Source organism: Ahaetulla prasina, chromosome 4 (genome assembly GCF_028640845.1).
Source record: "Ahaetulla prasina isolate Xishuangbanna chromosome 4, ASM2864084v1, whole genome shotgun sequence".
NCBI lineage: Eukaryota > Metazoa > Chordata > Lepidosauria > Squamata > Colubridae > Ahaetulla > Ahaetulla prasina.
The window spans coordinates 42,052,502-42,072,161 of record NC_080542.1 but is presented as its reverse complement, the minus strand read 5'-3'; the positions used below and the strand labels follow the sequence as shown (position 1 = coordinate 42,072,161).

The 19,660-nt window shown below is 40.2% G+C and overlaps 2 protein-coding genes across 5 annotated transcripts in view; one reads left to right on the top strand and one right to left on the bottom strand.

The window, feature by feature from the left end:
- HAP1 (huntingtin associated protein 1) overlaps positions 1 to 19,660 on the top strand; it is a 321,391-nt gene that overhangs the window by 69,461 nt on the left and 232,270 nt on the right. Inside the window, exons 15-16 of the mRNA XM_058182688.1 lie at positions 1,570 to 1,788; positions 2,518 to 2,620. Of these exons, the coding sequence (XP_058038671.1) occupies positions 1,570 to 1,788; positions 2,518 to 2,620 (322 nt within the window). The remainder of the gene's footprint in view (positions 1 to 1,569; positions 1,789 to 2,517; positions 2,621 to 19,660) is intronic.
- The window catches only part of LOC131198917 (uncharacterized), a 33,295-nt gene continuing 27,107 nt past the window's right edge, over positions 13,473 to 19,660 (bottom strand). For 3 of the 4 annotated variants that reach the window (XM_058184191.1, XM_058184192.1, XM_058184190.1), the window contains 2 exons: positions 18,306 to 18,352; positions 13,473 to 14,109 (listed from right to left, as the gene is read on the bottom strand). In XM_058184191.1, coding sequence (XP_058040174.1) covers positions 14,052 to 14,109; positions 18,306 to 18,352 — 105 coding nt within the window. In that variant the 3' untranslated portion in view covers positions 13,473 to 14,051. Of the gene's footprint in view, positions 14,110 to 18,305; positions 19,105 to 19,660 lie in introns of all 4 variants that reach the window. The other variant, XR_009155191.1, reaches the window with a different exon arrangement.

The following is a 19,660-nucleotide window of genomic DNA, read 5'->3' as shown; positions in this document are numbered from 1 at the left end:
AAAGGTTCTGCCGATCTCAGCTGAGCAGTGGGATCAAAGGCTGTTTTTTTACTTTTAAAGGCATGTTTTCAGCTGAAGAAAAACTGCTTTTAAAAGTTAAAAAAAAACTCTGCTGATGGTACGGCTCAACAGAGGTAGGGGGTACGGGGCCAGGGATTTTTGCCACCAGTTCTCCGAACCAGCCGCCGCCATCGCTACTGGATCGGGCGAGCCGGTCCGAACCGGGAGCATTTCACCCCTGGTTACATGGCTGTCTATTCTACTGTTTGCATTTAGGAAAATTCCCCAGACATCCATGGAATTTTAACCCCCTCCTCCTTTTAATGAAAGAAAAGAGTTGAGGGTTTTAGACATTATTAAGAAATGCTGGTGTGAAAATATAGAAGACCCTAAGAACTTAATATATATATTATAACTCAGAGGAATAAGTTAAAACCCCTAGGACACATTGCCCAGGAGCATTTAGAGATAAGGAGAGAAGGACAAAAGAGAGTCAGTGATAAAGGTTTAAAGGCAAAGCAATTTATTATAGGAAAGCAAGTATTTGTTCTTATTGCCTAGTAAAGAAAGCAAATTACAGGCTAAGAGGCAAGGTCCCTACATAGTAAAGGAAAGAATTGAGTCAGTGAATTATGAAATTGAACTGGAAGATAGAAAAAAGAAAATCTACCATTCCAATGTCCTGAGGAAATGCCATAATGGGTCTGAACTTGTGGTGGCTTTCCTTGTACTGAAAGAAAGCCATCCAGAATGGACCAAGTGATACTGCAGCCATCCCATGGAAAGATACATATTAATTCTGAGTCCAAGGCACAATAAAAAGATTTAGAAAAGTTGTTATGGGACTGTAAACATACAGTATGTTTTCCATACAACCAGGTTTAATTGCTTTAATAGAGCACAGAATAGAAATGGGTGAAACCCAACCAATTAGAATAGAATAGAATAGAATTTTATTGGCCAAGTGTGATTGGACACACAAGGAATTTGTCTTGGTGCATATGCTCTCAGTGTACATAAAAGAAAAGATACGTTCATCAAGGTACAACATTTACAACACAATTGATGATCAATATATCAATATAAATCATAAGGATTGCCAGCAACAAGTTATAGTCATACAGTCATAAGTGGAAAGAGATTGGTGATGGGAACTATGAAACGATTAATAGTAGTGCAGATTCAGTAAATAGTCTGACAGTGTTGAGGGAATTATTTGTTTAGCAGAGTGATGGCCTTCGGGAAAAAACTGTTCTTGTGTCTAGTTGTGTCTAGTTGTGTCTAATTAGACAATGTTCCTATCGGATTCCTGAAGAGTTGAAATAGATAGATACCCCAGATGACATTCTAGAACTATAAGTGACTGGTATTCGCGAATTGGGGCTTAAATCTTTCAAGATTCCTTCCTGCCTTTCATGTGTTGTCCATGTAGTTTGGAAATTCCTATTTCTCATCATAATGTTGGTTTGCAATTCCCCATACTTCTGTTTAGGCATGATACAAATTATTTTTGCTGGGATTTGCCACTGGGTCCAGCAAACTCAAGTAGACTTCTGTGCCTCCTCTTAGGTTCTATGACTTTGCACCACTGGCAGCAGCTGGCCCGGCCTCACCTGGCAGGAATCCTGGACCCTCGACCAGGTGTCCTTACCAAAGATTTCCGCCAACTTGACACTGATCTTGGAGAGGTCCACAATCTAAATGACTTAGAAGAAGATGACATGGATGCCAGCGCCTTGTCTTCCCTTGCTACCTCAACACCATTTAAAGCCAAAGAAAAGCCAACTGGTGAGTGGGCTAAGCAGGGTCACTCCTAATGGTATACATTAGCTTGTCTTGGTAAAATTTGAGGAAATCCTGATTTGAAAGTTAGTAAATAATCACCTCATCTTTCCTGCAAGAAAAGCAGTCATAATTTATTGGCAGCTGTGATAGTTAGTATATGTGCCTACTGGCGAGGTCCAAACTCAGCATTACTAGTATGTATACTATGGGGGTTTTGGCAGTGTTCCTGTGGCAATGAATCAGGTGGGGTCATGAGAATGTGTCTGAGAGAAGGCTTTCAGGAGTAACTTTCTACTGGAGAACCTGTTTTCTTCTAGTTCAGTGTTTCACTATCTCAACAAATATATGATACATGAATTTTAATTCTCAGAATTCTCCAGACAAGAATGCTTGCTGTGTAATTCTGGAATTGAAGTTCATGCGTCTTAAAGTGCTGAGATATAGAAACACTGGTCTACTTTTTCAGACAGTTATTACCTGCAGATTCAGCCAATCTTAGCCACAGTGAGAGATGTTGGGAGTTGTAGTTCAGTAAAATCTTGGGAGCCACAGGTTCTCCACCCCTTTTCCAGCTGGAGGCTATGAATCATTGTTGACAAATTGGATGAAATTTAATGCCCTATTTTTCATAGAAGCTTTCCCGTTCCCTTTTCCCTTGATGTTTGTCCACCTCCATGACTCCCCTCTCCATTCTACTCACTCATTAACCCTTTGTTTTCCTGTCCCGTTTAGTTTTTCACTCCGTTAACAATCTGCCCCAGACCCCGCCTACTTTCACCATCACCACCTGTTGCATCATGCACTCTAGCAAAGAGGTTACCATGGTGACACCCAGGTAAGCATCCTATTGCCCTTCCCTTAAGCTTTCCAGCCACCTGTCCTCCTCCTACATGGGAAAGCCATTTCCTACATAAAGGATGTGTATAGGCACATCTGGGATTTTTGTTTTCTACCTCTTGTCTTGCATACTCCTCCTTCCTTATTGTCAAATCCTGACTTCAGGCATGTCTCCTGATATGCACGATTTGCATATGGATTGGAGTCCTGAAGTAAGATATCCTTGCTTATTACTTCCTTCCTCTCTATCCAGGAGCAGAACTTCCCTCCTTGATTCAACTCCTCCCGAGTGACCCTGAGTTGGAGAAAAGGGGACCCAAACCCTTTGGATAATGGCTGCAGGGAGGAGCAAGGCCTTGCAGGAAATAGAGATTGGAAGTTCATAGAACCGGGAGGAGGAAATTATAACTCCTTAGTGCTGGGGTTGATTTAAAATGATTTCTGGTGATCAAGCCTGTCCAGAAAACTGACATGATAAATTGCATATCTTAGGGATAAATAACTGCATATGCTTAGGGACATCTTGCTTAACTGTCAGATGGTCAAAGCTGAGACTGGCCCAGATGAAGCCCTGGCTAAGAAACCACCTGCTGGGAAGCCCATAAAAAGTCACTGTGGGATAATAAAACACAGGCACCTGCCTTTGGTCAACATTAATGTTGGATGCAGTTGCTCAAATACTTCTTCAGAGGCTTTTAGTTGCTCTGAGTCTCTTCTCTCCCTTTATCTTCCCATTCAGTTGCCAACTTAAAGGAGTCAAAGGTTCTTAGTTCAGAGGTATCGAATGAGCAGCCTCCCCCCTGTTCTGGAGACCTTCTTTGTTTTTGCTTGGTTAATGTTAAGAAGGTTTTGCTGAAGGATAATGGATTGATGAGGATTTGGGTGATAAGCAAAGCCTATGGGCCTCCTTTCTCTTAAACGGCTCATTGTAAGAAAAGAACAAAGTAATGAAGGAAGGAAGGGGCTTATTTAAGTCAGTTTTTCTGTCATTCACCAGAAAACATCGGACTACAGCTCTTATGATCCTGCATTACATGGAAACTTATGAATTTATATAAAACATTGTGACTGATTGTATATGATAGGCTTAAACGTTCAATCCAGGTCAACAAAATCCAACTGCTGTGTCCAGATCATCATATTATAATTTAATTAATAAACAATAGCGAGGCTTCCACTGTTTGCTGAGCCATATGCTACTCAAACTCACTGTATCCTAACCTATAGCAGTTTGTAAACCCAGCAGCCATCCTTGGTGGTTGATATGGGCAGCTAGATTCAGGCTCTCTGGGAAAGTAAGATTTTAACCTACTATATTTTTTAGATTTCACTGCCAACCTTTCTGCTTTTCTGCAAATTAACTAAAATGAAATGTGTGATGCTGACTTTAAATGCTGAGGTTTCAGCTGATCCTGTCCTCAGAAGGAGGAAAATCGAAAGCTAACAAAACTAATGCTATTGAGACCTTTTTCTAAATCAAAAATGGGCAATCATTAATATTTGGGGACAGGTGGCAAGGAGCCATTCCACTGTGGAAAATGATGTCAGTGGTGATGTCGTATCTGAGCCTGGAACATCATCTCTTAAGTTTTGAGTATTTCTTTACACAAAGCCTATTTCAGAACTTTCTGTCCTTCAAAGGTCAGTAAAATGAGGACCCAGATTGTTGGGGGCAATATGCTGACACTATAAACCGCTTAGAGAGGGCTATAAAGCACTGTGAAGTAGTATATAAGTCTAAATGCTATATTATTGCTGTGCAAAACAAAAAGAAAAAATCCAAACAATTGGAACCTACAGATTATTTATTTATTTACTTGTATCCTGCCTTTATTGTTTTGATAAATAACTCAAGGGAGCAAGCATATCCAACACACCTTTCTCCTCCTTTATTCCCCAGAACAACAACTCTCTGAGTTGGGTTGGGTGGAGAGAAAGTGAGTGGCCCAAAATAACACAGCTGGTTTTCATGGCTAACATATAAAGGGTGAACCAGAAGTCAGGCCTCATAGGCCAATCACAATATGTTTTATTATTTATTTATTAAAGTTTTCATGATAGCCATCTGTCCTATTAGGGGTCTTTATCTGGCTTATAGGTTATAAAACAAATAGAAAAATAATTAAAAATGTTAAAACCACACATTTTATACACTTCTGTAGGATTAATAAATGGGCCAGAGCTTTTCTGCCTCCGCCATCTTTTTCTGTCAGGTACCAAGAAGGAAATATCTTCCTCCTGGACACCAAGATCAGGTACCTGATTTTAGAAAGCAGGTGCTGCTGCACTCATGGCATGGCTGAGGAATTTTGGGAAATGTAGTCCCCAGACACTTGAAGGGGGCCAGGTTAGAGAAGGCGACCCTCTTGTAGCTCAGGAGACTGCTAAAAATAGGGTGTTACGGCTGACACAGAATTCACATGCTGTGCTAGTTCCGACCCTCCTTTTGTTCTGCAGAAGGCCCAATTAAAAATAAAATGGTGGTGAATTGGGCTTTAAAGGGTCAGAGTCTGTAGCTCTCAGCCAGCCTGGGCACAACGGGAGGCAGCCACTACCCATATGAATTGCCAGGAACCTGCCTCAATTACCTCAAAGGGAACCAAAAAGTACCTTTTAAAAAATGTTGTTATAATTTGGAAAGAGGGTATTCAGTCAAGCCCCAAAATATTAGGGCAACTCTCTTTTCCTATGCACCAGCAGGAGCAATTTGTGGAAATGGAGCACAAGGCCACATCCTGCAAAGCTTTCCTTTACTTAGCAGACTGAACGGAAGAGGGCGGAGTCAGCCAATTTCTCCATTTGGTTTGCTCCATTATGTGCTCCTTTCTTATTTTTTATAGTATTTTTTTTTTTTAGTATTTTCAGGGCCCAGGTAATCACGGGCATCTGGACCTAGTGGAAAAAATACCATATAATTTAGATATTGTTCTAAAGAGTTTCCGTGAAAGAAACTTTCCAGTTGCCAGAATTCCCAGCCCGCAGATTGAGAGGCTATTGCAGAACAAATCAAGGTGGGCTGGGATGTATGTTTGCAATTAAGCACCTAACCCAAACATATTAAAACCTTTAGGCTAAATGCTTGTGTGTTTTTCTCTTCCTGTTCCTTAGTCTTTATTGTGCCATCTTGTGGGCCCTGCACGGGGCTGAGCCGGTCTTCCCCTCCTCAGTCCCACCTTAAGCAACAACACAGGCAGGAGAAGAAAGAAAAGGAGCTTGGACTGGTGACTCTACTGGCAAAGCAAGGCATTTCTGCACAGAGCCAAGGACTGGCACTTGTATCCTTGCCCCGGGTTATTAGGGATCCAACCCCCTCCTCTTGCTTTTCTTCTCCCTTGGTTTCACCGTGGCACTACCACTTGGATAGTTATGCTGACTGGACTTCAGGACTGCATCCACTGCAACACAAAAAACCTGAGAGGAGTCCGAATAGCATCTTCAGCTTGAACCTAGTAGAGAAACTGCAGCAATTGGGCCTTGATAAGGTGCTGGCTAGAGGGGAAGCATCATACCTAACCTTACATCAGCAGGAACTTCACCAAGAAAAGAAATGTAGCTCTGGACTTGGAAACCAGCAAGATCCAGTGGACCCTCAATAAAAACGAAGGGGGTCTTTGTGTGTCCTATTGTCTGCTCTAGGAAAGCTGGACAAAACTCGGTTGTACAGCTAGAACACTGGGTGTACTGGATTGAAGAGCACTTAAGTTCCGCTTAGAGCACTGTTTTCCTCATTACTTGTGAATCACTGTTGTTGACATGTCTATTACAGGGGTACATTGCATCTTCATTCTTCAATTTCTTTTGCCCTCCTTCTCTCCTCCCCACTGCTGATGGAACATTTCTATCAAATTATGGTTTTCAGACGGGTATCTAGTCATATCCCCAATCCCAAACCCATTTCTTCTGCCTTTTGTTGTCAATCTTATTCTACTAAAATTGCACAAGTCACAGAGCCTTTTGGGCTAGGAGGCATGGGGCAAAAGGAGGGAGCAAACTCTTGAACTTCCCAGCTAGAAATGGCAATGGATAGACTGAGCATTGGAAGCAAAGGCTGGAGTAGATTGTGGTCTGGGATAAGAAGCAAAGATTAGCAGTAGTTTTTCTACATTATTTTAGCTCATTATTTTTGTATTTAGATTAGTTTTCACCTGTCTCTGCAGGGATGGCAGGCTAAATAGAAATTTTGGTAGGAAGTTTTATTTTATTGTGAGGAGTTGATGGAGACATTCCTTCATCCTCTTTTACTACCAATGCTGGTATCCTTGGCCTTTGTTAACGGTGACATGGTGTCTGGGTCTTCATCTTGAAGCCTGCGGAGATTTTCCGTCTTAAAGACCTAATCATAGTTTATAAAAATATTGATGAAAATTCATCAGATTTTGGTTGTGGTTCAGCTGAAATGAAGTGGCTATTGCTTTCTCTTTGGTGTCTGAGAATTTTGTTTGGGAATGTAGAATTTCCTGTTTCTTAAAAAAAAAATTCCAGCACTTCATTTCTCCTTTCATTTTACTGTACCAACTGGATTTATATTTATGTTTCATTCAAACTAAAACAGGAATAGGTCTTGTTCCTTCTAATTACTCCTGAATGACTATTCTCATTCTTTTCAGAGTTAAGCCAAGTTTGGAATGGCTTCCACATGTGTTGTTTTTCTTTTTTCTCTTGAAAAGAATGCCTGTGTTTTTCCATTTATGAATGTTAGATTAAAAAGCCAACCTCATCCCTCCTGGACCTGTCTAGTTCTGTACTCCTTGCATGCTTGTATATGTGTGCTTCACAAAATGCCATTTGCACTCCTTTTCCGAAGGCCAGTTTGCACTCTTTGACATTTACAGTTCTCCTCCTGTGACTTGGCAAAATTAAATGATGATGCTGTTTCCCTGACTAGTCTTCTGTGTTTTTGCTTACATACATACATTCAAACATGTACACACTTCACCTGTTGGGAAAACTGAACTAGATCATTTGCTTCACCCATTCATATGATTTAACTGATTTAATAGCAATAGCATTTAGCCTTGAATGCCACCCCATAGTACATAATAGGGCAATTTAGAATGACAACATATTGTCCCAAAAAATCTGGGCCCCATTTGGCAAGATGGAAGGATCTTGAGATTGACCTACAGACTATGGGCAGAGTTAGTCTGCAATAATGCATTCTAACCACTGTGCCACAGGGCTCATTTCATTTAATACAGTGCTCAATCACCCATTGTTACTTATAAATCATCGTTTATTATACTTCGGTGTTATTCCTGAATCATGCTCACAAATTATGGTTAAATGAATTATGGCACAACATCACTAGTAAATTCAGGTGTCCTACTTTGGTACAAGTGCCTTTGAAATTTGAAGATAGGAAGAGTGATTGTAGAAGAGATAGATAAGAAGCTAAGTCTAGAGAGACATGTCAATCATATCCTGGTCATTTTTCAGGTTTTGGGCATTTAGATGAATGTCAAAAAGACCTGACTTCTTCCATATATATTTTTTGATTCTGATCAAGGTAATTCTGATATTTTAGTCCAACCTGTCTAGAAAATGCCAAATTGGGGACAGTTGGTTAGACAGTAAGTTGCATTATCCCTCCACTGGCAGAATAGATAAAAGGATGATGATAATAGATATCTATTAATAGATAAGAGTAAGGAGACTGAGTAGATGCAATTGCTTGCTCTAGCCAGAATCCTAAATCAAGATCTTGGCTCCAATCTCTCTGCATTAAATTGATTTGGAATTGTGTACTCCCTAATATGACTAATAGTCCTCACTTTGATTACTCTCTAAGTGAGGGATCCCAGTTAGCCATAGGAGACTCACTGCATTTAGCATATTTGTACACACAGAGAATAACTTTTGTCCCCTGGAATCTGGCCTAAAAGTACATTTTCATTTTCATTGCATTTTCATTACATGAATTGAATTGTGGATCTCACATGGAATTGCCCACCGCCATGTGTGGCAAAGCATTCTTTAAATCATGAGATCCCATCTAAGATTAATCACCATTCTGTGAGGACAGTTGAATTGGAGCTAGAACCTGAGTTGTGTTCAGGGGCTCTTGATGGGTTGAGATGATTTACTTTAATAATAATTTACCTTTTCTCCAAATGTTCCTCCAAGAACAGCTGGAATGAGAGGGGGAATCCCTTGCTAAGAAGCCTTATGCTATACTTCATCAAGAGGTCTCCATCAGCCACTTTCCAAGAATGCTGAACTCAGGGCTAATATCCCTGAAGCTTTTCACTGCCTGAAAGTGGGGTTACATATTGTAGAGGCATTTACAGCTGACTTCGGGGAAGGAATGAATAAGTCATTAAGGGAAGATGACACTCTCCTGAGACAAAGGAAGATGGCACAAGGAAAGAAAACCTTAAAATTACTTTCAAAACCTCAGTGTGGTTTAGTAGTTAAGACACCAATTTATATCCCAGGAGACTTGAGTTCTAGTCGTACCTGAAAGCCAGCTGAGTGACTTTGGGTCGGATTCTAACTCTCAGCCCAATCTACCTCACAGGGTTGTGGTTGTGGAGAAAATAGGATGGGGAAGAAGTATTAGTTATGTTCACTGCATTGTGTTTTTTTTTTATAAACAGTAATAAAAAAGGGTATAAAAATCAAGTAAAATAACCCTACTTTGATTTTGTTTGATACAAGAGCACACCAAGAGAAACTTGGAAAGTTTCTCCCTTATGACAATAAAGAATATTTCTGGAATCCCTGCTGTGCTTGCTTCTTGACCTCACCTACCTTGAAGGGCTGCACATGCATGAAATGTTTTACTAAGCTTGATTTAAAAAGGAAGTACAGGTAGTCCTCCACTTACAATAGTTCATTTAGTGACTGTTCAAAGTTACAATGGCACTGAAAAAAGTGAGTTATGACCATTTTTCATAGTTACGACCTTTCCAGCTTCCCCATGACCACGTGATAAAATTCCTATGCTTGACAACTGGTTCATAATTATTACCGTTACTGTATCCCAAGATCATGTGATCCCCTTTTGCAACCTTCTGACAAGCAAAGTCAGTGGAGAAGCCAAATTCACTTAACAACTGGATTACTAATTTATCAACTGCAGTGATTCAATTGAGGCAAGAAAAGTCATAAAATGGGACAAAATTCACTTAACAAATGTTTCACTTAACCACAGGAATTTTGGGTTCAATTGTGGTCATAAGGCGAGGACTACCTCAAACCACCTTAAGAATCATCAGTAACAGGGTCAATACTCCAGCCTTAATTCCAGCTGGGTTTGCTGATTCTGTTCAGACAGTTATTGCTCACCTGCCTCCCAGTATCTAAAAAACGAGCCCCTGTTCCCTGTCACACCTGCCTGACCCTTTTCCCAACGTTTCAGAGGAATAATCTCCTCAGAGAAAGGATGTCGCAACTTCCCAGCATTCAGAAACCCCGTCTCCATCCTGTCTCAGGTACAGTAATTAGCAGGTCCACTGCTTAGTGGAAAACTCCATCAGACCGGTCGAATGTTCCCGTTCCCTGCACCCTCCTGAGGATGTTAATGATGATGGCGCTGAAGTGAAGAAAACATGGGGATCAACGTTTTGGTTGTTTCAAATACAACAGGCCTGATTGATTTGTCTACACAGAATTTTCAGATGGGGGTTTGAACAAAAGAATGGCATGTCAGGAAGCCAGTCTCTTGTTTCTCCTTCCTGCCTTGCCTCAACATGCTCAGCTACTTAACTTCTCTGTGTTCTGGCTTTCTGTAATGCACTAAGCTATAAAGTTTCAAACTTTTGACAATTTAAGATGTGTGGATTGAAACTCACGAAACGCTGGCTGGGAGAATTTTGGGAGCTGAAGACTACAAATATTAAAAAGTTGTCAAGTTTGAAAAACACTGCTACTACCTAAACAAGCTGTGTTTGTACCAGCTGACCCATAATAAACAAACTGAACACTAAGATTGGTATGCTGTGGAAATACTACCACTAAGGTCGCTATGTGCATGTACCCATAATGTCAAAGTAAGTAACCCATCTCAAGGCACAAGCTGGCAGCTGTTGGTCAGGGTTGGATGGCTCAAGAGCTCCTGATGGATTGCGGTCACTAAAGAGGTTTAGCTCATAAGAACACTGTTGAAAGCCTGTTGTACTTATTTTCAAAATGTCTGTTACGGTTGCATGGCTAACTTCTGTGTGAATATGGATATCTGATATTAGGAATCCTAGGGCTAGCTTCTCATAAGATTTAATTCCAATTATTTTAACAATAGCTATGTTGAAATTATAACAGTTGGCATTATTGAGCTATAGTAATGTTGAGTCTAGGGCATGACTTACAAAGTTCAGTTGAAATAACATTTTTAGAGTCACTTTTGCACCTGATTCCAGTTGGTTAATCTTAACAACATTGTAAAAAACAATTTAGATTCCTCAAGATTTAAGTTGGCGGTCCCCCTATATTTGGATCTTTATCTGCAAGACTGAATCACGACCAAAACTGGAAAGCTTTTCTGTAATCCAGCCAACTCTTCTATGATTTAGATACTGTAAAGGTTTGTATAGGACTTTGAGCTATAAATTACAGAAGGCTATTGAAACTTAAGTTTTTCCTCAAGCAGTAGAGGTAGGATCAAGGGAGCCCAATATATGTATGTATGCTTGTTTTATGGATTTTATGACTCCCTTGATATGGATATGAGGAGACAGAAAAACAGTAAACTCACAACTTCTGACCAGAAATCCAAGCACACTAACCAAATTCTGAACTTCACAAGCAACCAACCACAGCACATAAAAGAATCTGCGTCCAGACCCACTTTAAGAGAGCCAAAACAGACGGCAGCACCAGATCCCTAAGAAAAGCGAAGGAGAAACATCTTTTCAATGTTTTCCTCCCCAATGGCTATCCCAAGAACTTTACACTGTGATACATGGAACCCGAACCCCAGAAAACCACACAGCGAGAGGCAACATGGAAACAAGTCCTGCCATATATCAAAGGAACATCAGGAATAGCTGCCAGACTATTGCAGTCCCTAGGAATAACAACAGCACACAAACCCACTTTCACTCTCAGACATGAACTAACAAAGATCAAAGGCAGAATAAGGAAGAAAGACAGCACCAACGTGATCAGCACCGCCTGCTGTTACCTCATGCCTCCCACCGACCCGTACGCTCACACAGAGAGGGACTTCTCAGGGTGCCGTCCGCCAATCAATGTCGGCTGGCGGCCCCCAGGGGTAGATCCTTCTCTGTGGGGGCTCCTACCCTCTGGAACGAGCTTCCCCCGGGCTTACGCCAAATACCTGACCTTCGGACCTTCCGCCGCGAATTAAAAACATACTTATTTATTCGCGCAGGGCTGGCTTAAATTTTATTGGTTTTAAATTTTATTGGTTTTAAATTTTTACTAGTAATTTTTTAGTGGGTTTTAGTTTTCATGTTCCAAAGTTTTAGGCCAATTTATGTAATATGTTTTTTAATTTGTATTTTAATTGTATATTATATTGTTTGTTTTACCTGGCTGTACACCGCCCTGAGTCCTTCAGGAAAAGGGCGGTATAAAAATTGAAATAATAATAATAATAATAATAATAATAATAATAATAATAATAATAATAATAATAATAATAATAATAACAACAACAACAACAACAACAACAACAACAACAACAACAACAACAATAACAATAATAATAATCAGTAGTGGTATTCAGCTGGTTCTATCAGGTTCGAGCAAATTGGTAGTGGCGGCTGCAGGTCGTTCTGCCCACCCGCCCAGATATCCACATTTTTGATGCTCTGCGCATGCGTTGTTCAACTAGTTCTATGTTGGACAAACAGGATGACAATTAAAAAACAGAATTCGCAAGCACCAGCTGATAGTCAAGCAGCATGACCCAAAGTCCTAGACCCAATCATGCCGACAGCGAACAACTCCTTTTCAACTGGGACAAAGCATCGGCCGCGCCAAAACACATCATGCACACAATTCACGAAGCCTGGCACTGTAATAATGGATCCATCAACAAACACACTGACTTTGAACCAGCATATTAAACCAATAAGGAAACAGACCTCCTGAACCACCAATCGGCAACAGAATCAACCACTTCCTCACCAGTTAAATTTCATGCCCCATAAACAACCAGTCACACGACCAACTGACCAAAACACCAAACAGCACCTACATAAGTAGAAAAGAAATTGAACGAGACATTTTATCTAAAATCCCGCAAAAGATGTTACCTACTCTAAGAGCTAAACAGTAAGCTTGGAGAACAGACTACTGCCAAAACCTAAAGCAACGAATATTCTCAACAATTTCTAATATGGTATGTGTATTTATATGTTTAAAGCAGAGATCCCTAAACATTTTGGGAAGTGGGCCGCACAAGAGGTTTGTAAGAGTGCAAGGGTGCAAAGCTGCATTTGCGCAAATGGCACACACATGCACAAAATCACCCCCTCTCCCCCTTCCCCGGTCTGCAGAGCCAGAAAGGTTGGGGATTGCTGGTTTAAAGTATTCATTCAGTTCTGAACGGGGTTAGCACAGAATTTCCTGATCCAATGTTGCCCCTAAGAACCTGAGCAGCCTCTGTGACAAGAAATAAACATTCTTCATCAGTTTCACCTGATAAGCTAGTTCTGATTTTCCCACAGGTGACAACTGGCCCACTCTTCATCCTGCTGTGATTATCTTCCACAGTGTATTGTTTTTAAGGGTCTTGAAATTTTGGTTGGCCAAAATAATGCTACAAGTTTTTTCTAAGAGACTGAGCAATTTGCCATGCCACTCTAGTGCCTTATTAGCCGCACAGAATGTTTCTGGGCTCTACATCCATTGCTCTTTTGAATTGGGACCAACATTTTAGAAAACTCACATCTCAATTTGCACCCTGAAAGTCTTCTCAGAAGTTGTTTTCAGGTGCTCCTGACAAATGAAGTGAGGAAAATACCGCAGAATGTTTTCACTAAAAAAGGAAAATAGTCTAACAGAGCTAATTCTGTTATTTTGATATCAAGTGAATATTGTTTTATTCCCCAGCCTTTTTAATATCCATTTTCATTTTGTGCTGTAAATGTTGTGAATTCTTACTCTCACTACGAGTTTTATTTCACTCCCTGCTTTTTTATGAAGATGTAATAACCAAGCTTACCTACACGTGAAAGTAAGCTTGGGTCCATGAAGGTTCTACACATTTGTAAAGCATCTTTCTGGCACCAGGAAACCTTTAGATTTTATCAATGACTTTATCGCCATGAGTAGTAAGAACCTTAGCCTAATAGAAATAGAGTTGCTCCCAATGGGATAATGGCTATTCTGAAATGTTTTTAAGCATTAGGATAAAGCTACCAATGAAAAAGGTACATATCAGATAATATATTTAATACTATTCATATAAACCACAAAAATAAATTTTACAGTGGTTTAGGTGATATACAGCTCTATTCCAGCTAGATATGATCATAGAATGATAGGTTTTCTTCACCTCCCTCTTCCTCTCCTGAACTTCTGTAGATATAAAAAGAATAAAAAATGACATTATAATGTGCTTATTAAGCTACTGGAAGATATTCTTCCAATCAGTCTATTAACTTTTGTCAAGTTTTATCATTGTAGTAAATTCAGTATTGTTATTCTCAGATGCTTCTAAAATCATTATCTATATAATACTGTATATCTATATATAATATATTTATATATGGTGCCATTTTTCTGAGAAGAGAAAGAATTTTGGCATTTTATAGCTATCAAATTTCTGCCATACTGAATAGCTACCACGCAGAAAAGAGCAAAAGAGAGCAATTGCACATAGCAAAGATAAATGGAGTCCTAAAACAGGCTTTTCACAATTCATTCTGCTTCATGATTACTCCTGCTTGGCTTTTCTAATTGTTCAAGCAACTAAAGGTAGGAAGATAATAGAAAATCAAAAAGGTAAAGGTTTCTCCTGTCCAATCATGTCTGGCTCCTTTGCCCACTCATCTCCGTTTCTTAACCAAGGGAGCCAGTGCTGTCCGAAGGCACTTCTGTGGTCCTGTGGCTACCATGACTATACACCAAAGGCACATGGAACACTGTTACCTACCCACTTGAGTGGTACCTATTTATCTATTTGCGTTCACATGCTTCCAAACTGCTTGGTGGGCAGGAACTGGGGCAAGCTAAGGAAGCTCATCATATCAGACGGCACTCGGGTCTTGAACTCAGGCTTTCAGGTTTCCAGCTGACAAGCTCAATGTCTTTAACAACTGAGCTATCGTGCCCCCCCAATAGAAAATTATCTATTTCTATTTATTTCATGTAGCAGCCAATGACATTGCCAAAAAGAGCTTGAAAAAAATATTGAGGGATTATGAATAACTAGGCAGGATGGCAAGACTGATGCTAAGTGATGCTTTCGTCCATATTTCCAAAAGAAAGTAGAATGGACATGTTGCTGCTAAGAACCAGAACATCAATAATGATGCCACTATTTACTTTCCTATCAATTTTTCCTACTGATGCCTATTTCACTAAGAGCTTTATTGGTACTGCACACTGCCTTGTGGGAAGTGAACTCATTTACTGAATTAGCCCAGTTTCCTGCGCTAGCACAACACATGAAACCATAAAATAGCCAACTGCATTTTGGCCTAGCATCTCATGTGAACCCAGCCTAAATATAATTGCTAAGACGACAATTCGGGTCTTGAGAATGTTAACTGTTCTAGAAGTTGCTAATACAAAATGCAGGATGAGAAGCAATATCAACAACACTTTGGTAGCCAGCAAGCCACTCTAAGAGAAGAGGGCTCGGTTTCCACCCATGGAATGTCCTCAGGACAGCATTGCTTTCTACTTGTGATAGAGAGAGGGAAAGATAGAAGTGAGCAGTAAAACAGAGGCTTCATATTGGCCTTCCAACAGGGCTGAGGAAAAGTTTCTTTCTGTGCTCAAGCTTCTCTTTCTTGATCTACTTGAATGAAAGTAATCGCTTACAATATGAAGAAATGTTGTAAGCTGCCTGGAGTCACTTATGTGTTTAATAAATTAAAAAATGAAATGCATGACTGTTTCTCTATCCCAGGAAACAAACAAATTTTATGTACTAAATAAAATTATTTCTACAGGTAGGAGGAATAAAATGGATTCAACTAAAAACAGAGTTCTGTTTATTCCTAGTAAATCAGTGTTTGGAAGGATTCTTAATATGGCATCCAAATTTTATTTTTATTTATTTATTTTATTTGTCACAACAGTATATATAAGCATAAGCATGAAAATAACTGTATAATATATAAGCATATATATGAGCATAAGTATGTGATAACTATATTAATTGGATATAATGAAAGGAAACAATAGGAGAGGAACGGTAGGCACATTTGTGCTCTCATGCACGCCCCTTATAGATCTCTTAGGAATGAGGTGAGGTCAATAGTAGAGAGTTTTTGGTTATTGGTTTACTAGGATTAAAACACAATATAATCTCTGGGATATATCTGTGAATTGGTTATATAGACTCAGGATGCATATTTTCGTATCAAAACTCCAGAATTATAACAGGCAGAATACAAGACTATCTTGCCTACTAAGATACCAGTCCTTTGAGTTTTTGTTTGTTCTCCACTTCCTACTCTTTCTCAACAGCCTGGCATCTTTTTCTCCAGTTTACCAACTCAGCCTCATTCTGCACCTTGTGGTACTTTCAGCCTTGAGTAAGTAAAGGTTCCCCTCGCACATACATGAGGGTCGTTGCCGACTCTAGGGGGTGGTGCTCATCTCCGTTTCAAAGCCGAAGAGCCAGCACTGTCCGAAGATGTCTCCGTGGTCATGTGGCCAGCATGATTCAACGCCAAAGGTGCACAGAATGCTGTTACCTTCCCACCAAAGGTGGTCCCTATTTTTTCTACTTGCATTTTTACGTGCTTTTGAAACTGCTAGGTTTGCAGAAGCCGGGACAAGTAACGGGAGCTCACCCCATTACACGGCAGCACTAGGGTGGCTCAGGGGCTAAGATGTTGAGCTTGTCGATTGAAAGGTCAGCAGCTCAGCGGTTCAAATCAGCCTTGAGTATTACAGCTAATTCTGTTGCAAGATACCTTTTTTTTTGTCAGAAAGCGAAGATTGACTTCTAAATCTGCATTTTAAGATACTATTAAACCAAGCTAATATGAAAACATCATTATATTGTTTAGCATACATTTGAAAATATGACACCCCCCCAACTGAATCTATTAAGAAAACCTTGAAAGTCTAGCTTACATATGCAAATTCTTATATTCCCTCCCTGAACTACAATGTCGTTGCCAGGGGAGCATTTTATCAGGTTCACCTGATTCGCCAGTTGCGCCCCTTCCTTGACCGGGATGCTTTACGCACGGTCACTCACGCCCTCGTCACTTCCCGCCTGGACTATTGCAATGCTCTCTACATGGGGCTCCCCTTGAAGAGCACCCGGAGGCTCCAGTTAGTCCAGAATGCGGCCGTGCGGGTGATAGAGGGAGCACCGCATTGTTCCCATATAACACCCATCCTGCGGGGCCTACACTGGCTACCGGTAGCCTTCCGGATGCAATTCAAGGTTTTGGTTACCATCTTTAAAGCGCTCCATGGCTTAGGACCGGGATACCTTCGAGACCGCCTTCCGCCACCGATTGCCTCCCAACAACCCGTGCGCTCCCACAGAGTGGGCCTCCTCAGGGTGCCATCGACCAAACAATGTAGGTTGGCGACCCCCAGGGGGAGGGCCTTCTCTGTGGCGGCACCAGCCCTGTGGAACGAGCTTCCTCCAGTATTACGACAACTCCCCGACCTCCGGACCTTCAGACGTGAACTGAAGACTTTATTATTTCAGCGCGCTGGACTAGCCTAAGAATAAAATGTTTTAACTAAATTTTAAGGGTTTTTTAATTGGTTTTTACCGTTTTTATTGATTTGGCTATGATAATATTTAGTTTTAATTGGGTTTTTAATGCTTATTTATTATATTGTTTTTTAATATGCCTGTGAACCGCCCTGAGTCCTACTGGAGATGGTGCGGTATAAAAGTATGATTAATAAATAAATAAATAAATAGTTGCTAGTTTAGATTTTTCAGAAAGGACTTATATTTTCTCTGAGGAGATCTAAGAAAACCACCTAAAAATAATTGAAGCTTGAAGTTAATTTTTTCATATCTGCTAACTGTACCGTTGCTTTGTATAAAGTATAAGTAGGAGAACATCTGAAAATCTTTTGAAAAAACTGTTGCCGTGAAGCATAAAAAGAAACACCTTTAACTAGGATGAATACAGATATTATGAAGGATGTATGGAACTTTCTCCAATCCACAACCCGCATATGCACTGGATTACAGTTCCCATCATTCTGATCCTTAACCAAGGACCATAAAAGCTAAAGTCTAACTTCAAGAAAACAGAAATATTGTTTTAGTCCCTTAATCTCTGTCATGAACTTTTTAAAAATCCATTTGATGTTGTCAACAATGTTCACTGCTTTTTCTAAAATAGCCAATCCTTTAATGTGAGGGTTTGCTAGTTTTTCTCTTTCCTTTTCCTGTTTCCTACGAGAACTTCTTTCTACTGTTGAACAATGAAATAAGCAAGTTATGAGACATTTTACACATTAGGTATCTTGTAAATGTGGATCTCCAGATGCATTCTGAACCACTTCAAAAATTCTTAAAGGGAAATAATCCTGACTTGCACACTGAGGCTACTTACACTTTCTTTGAACTGCCTTTGGTTCCTCTTCTTCTGTTCCCGAGGTACTGGTAAAAAAATAAAATTAAGTATTGCTCTGGCAGCAGTTTTAGTATTTTATCATTGCCCAGCTTGACCTAGTCATTTGTTTATTAATTAGATTTAATTGCCACTCATCTTGTGTCAAGGCGACCCTAGGTGATTTATTGCATTAAAAGTATTAAAACTATTGGTTAGTTATTGCCATCCTTCAGTCTCAAAAGACTATGGTATCGTGCTCTGGAAACAGCATCTAGTGTGGCTAAAAAGGCCAATTCGAGAGTGACAATCCCTTCCACACTGAGGGCAGATACATTCTTTAATGTATCCTTAATATCCCTTTAATACAGAATGTATTAAAACCATAAGATAAAGATAATTATTTTTAATATGATAAAAATGAAGTTACAATCAAATATAAACTTAATAAATTAAAAATAACTAAAAAGTAAAACAGGAAGGGAGGGAGGAAGCAGGATGTGCACTGGATGGGAGGTGGGATCAACCACTTCTATGTGATGCTCCCCCATTGGGGCCCCAAATCATCCGGCAGAGCCAGGTCTTCAGGCCCTTATGGAAGGTCAGATGGGTGGGATCTCACCTCAGGAGGTTCCAAAGGGCAAGAGCTATAGCAGAGAAGGTCCTTCTCCTGGACCTCACCAGCCAAAATTCCTTGCGTGATAGGACTGCAGCATGTCTCCTCTGCTGGTATGAATGGGGTGGATCAGTCCCATTGGGGTGGGATGGTTTCTCAGGTAACTTGGACCTATGCCATGCAGGCCTTTAAGGATAATAACCAACACTTTGAATTGCACCCAAAAGCAAACTAGGAACAGTGCAGCTTGCAGAGCAGTGGTGTAACATGACCCACTCTAGGGGCCATAGCAACTCTGCATTAGTTGACGCTTGTATGTAAAATTGCTTCTTGTATGGCTTCTATATGCATTGGATATATCATTTTAGTCTTTTGCTTTGTTTTCTTTGTCCCTCCAACTGTAGTCATGAGGATTTTATGAGTGTGACATAAGCAAGAAGGTGCTCTTTCATCTTACATTGTGGCTTCTTCTCTTAGGGTTGGAGAAAGGTAAACCTCATCTCTAGACCTTCTTATCCAAGTCCCAGTCAATTGGAATAAACTTTCTAGGTAAATAAATTTGTGGAAGAAGACACCAGCATCAAAAGCATTGTGCAAGGCACTTCTCCACTCCTATTATGCCATTTTGTAGCATCATTAACTCAGTTCAATTCCAGCTAGAGAGTGAGAGGCTTTCACATATTCTTCTGTCATAGGTGCCAAAATAAATTAACTCTCTGCTGCTCAAATTTGGGCAGCAAAT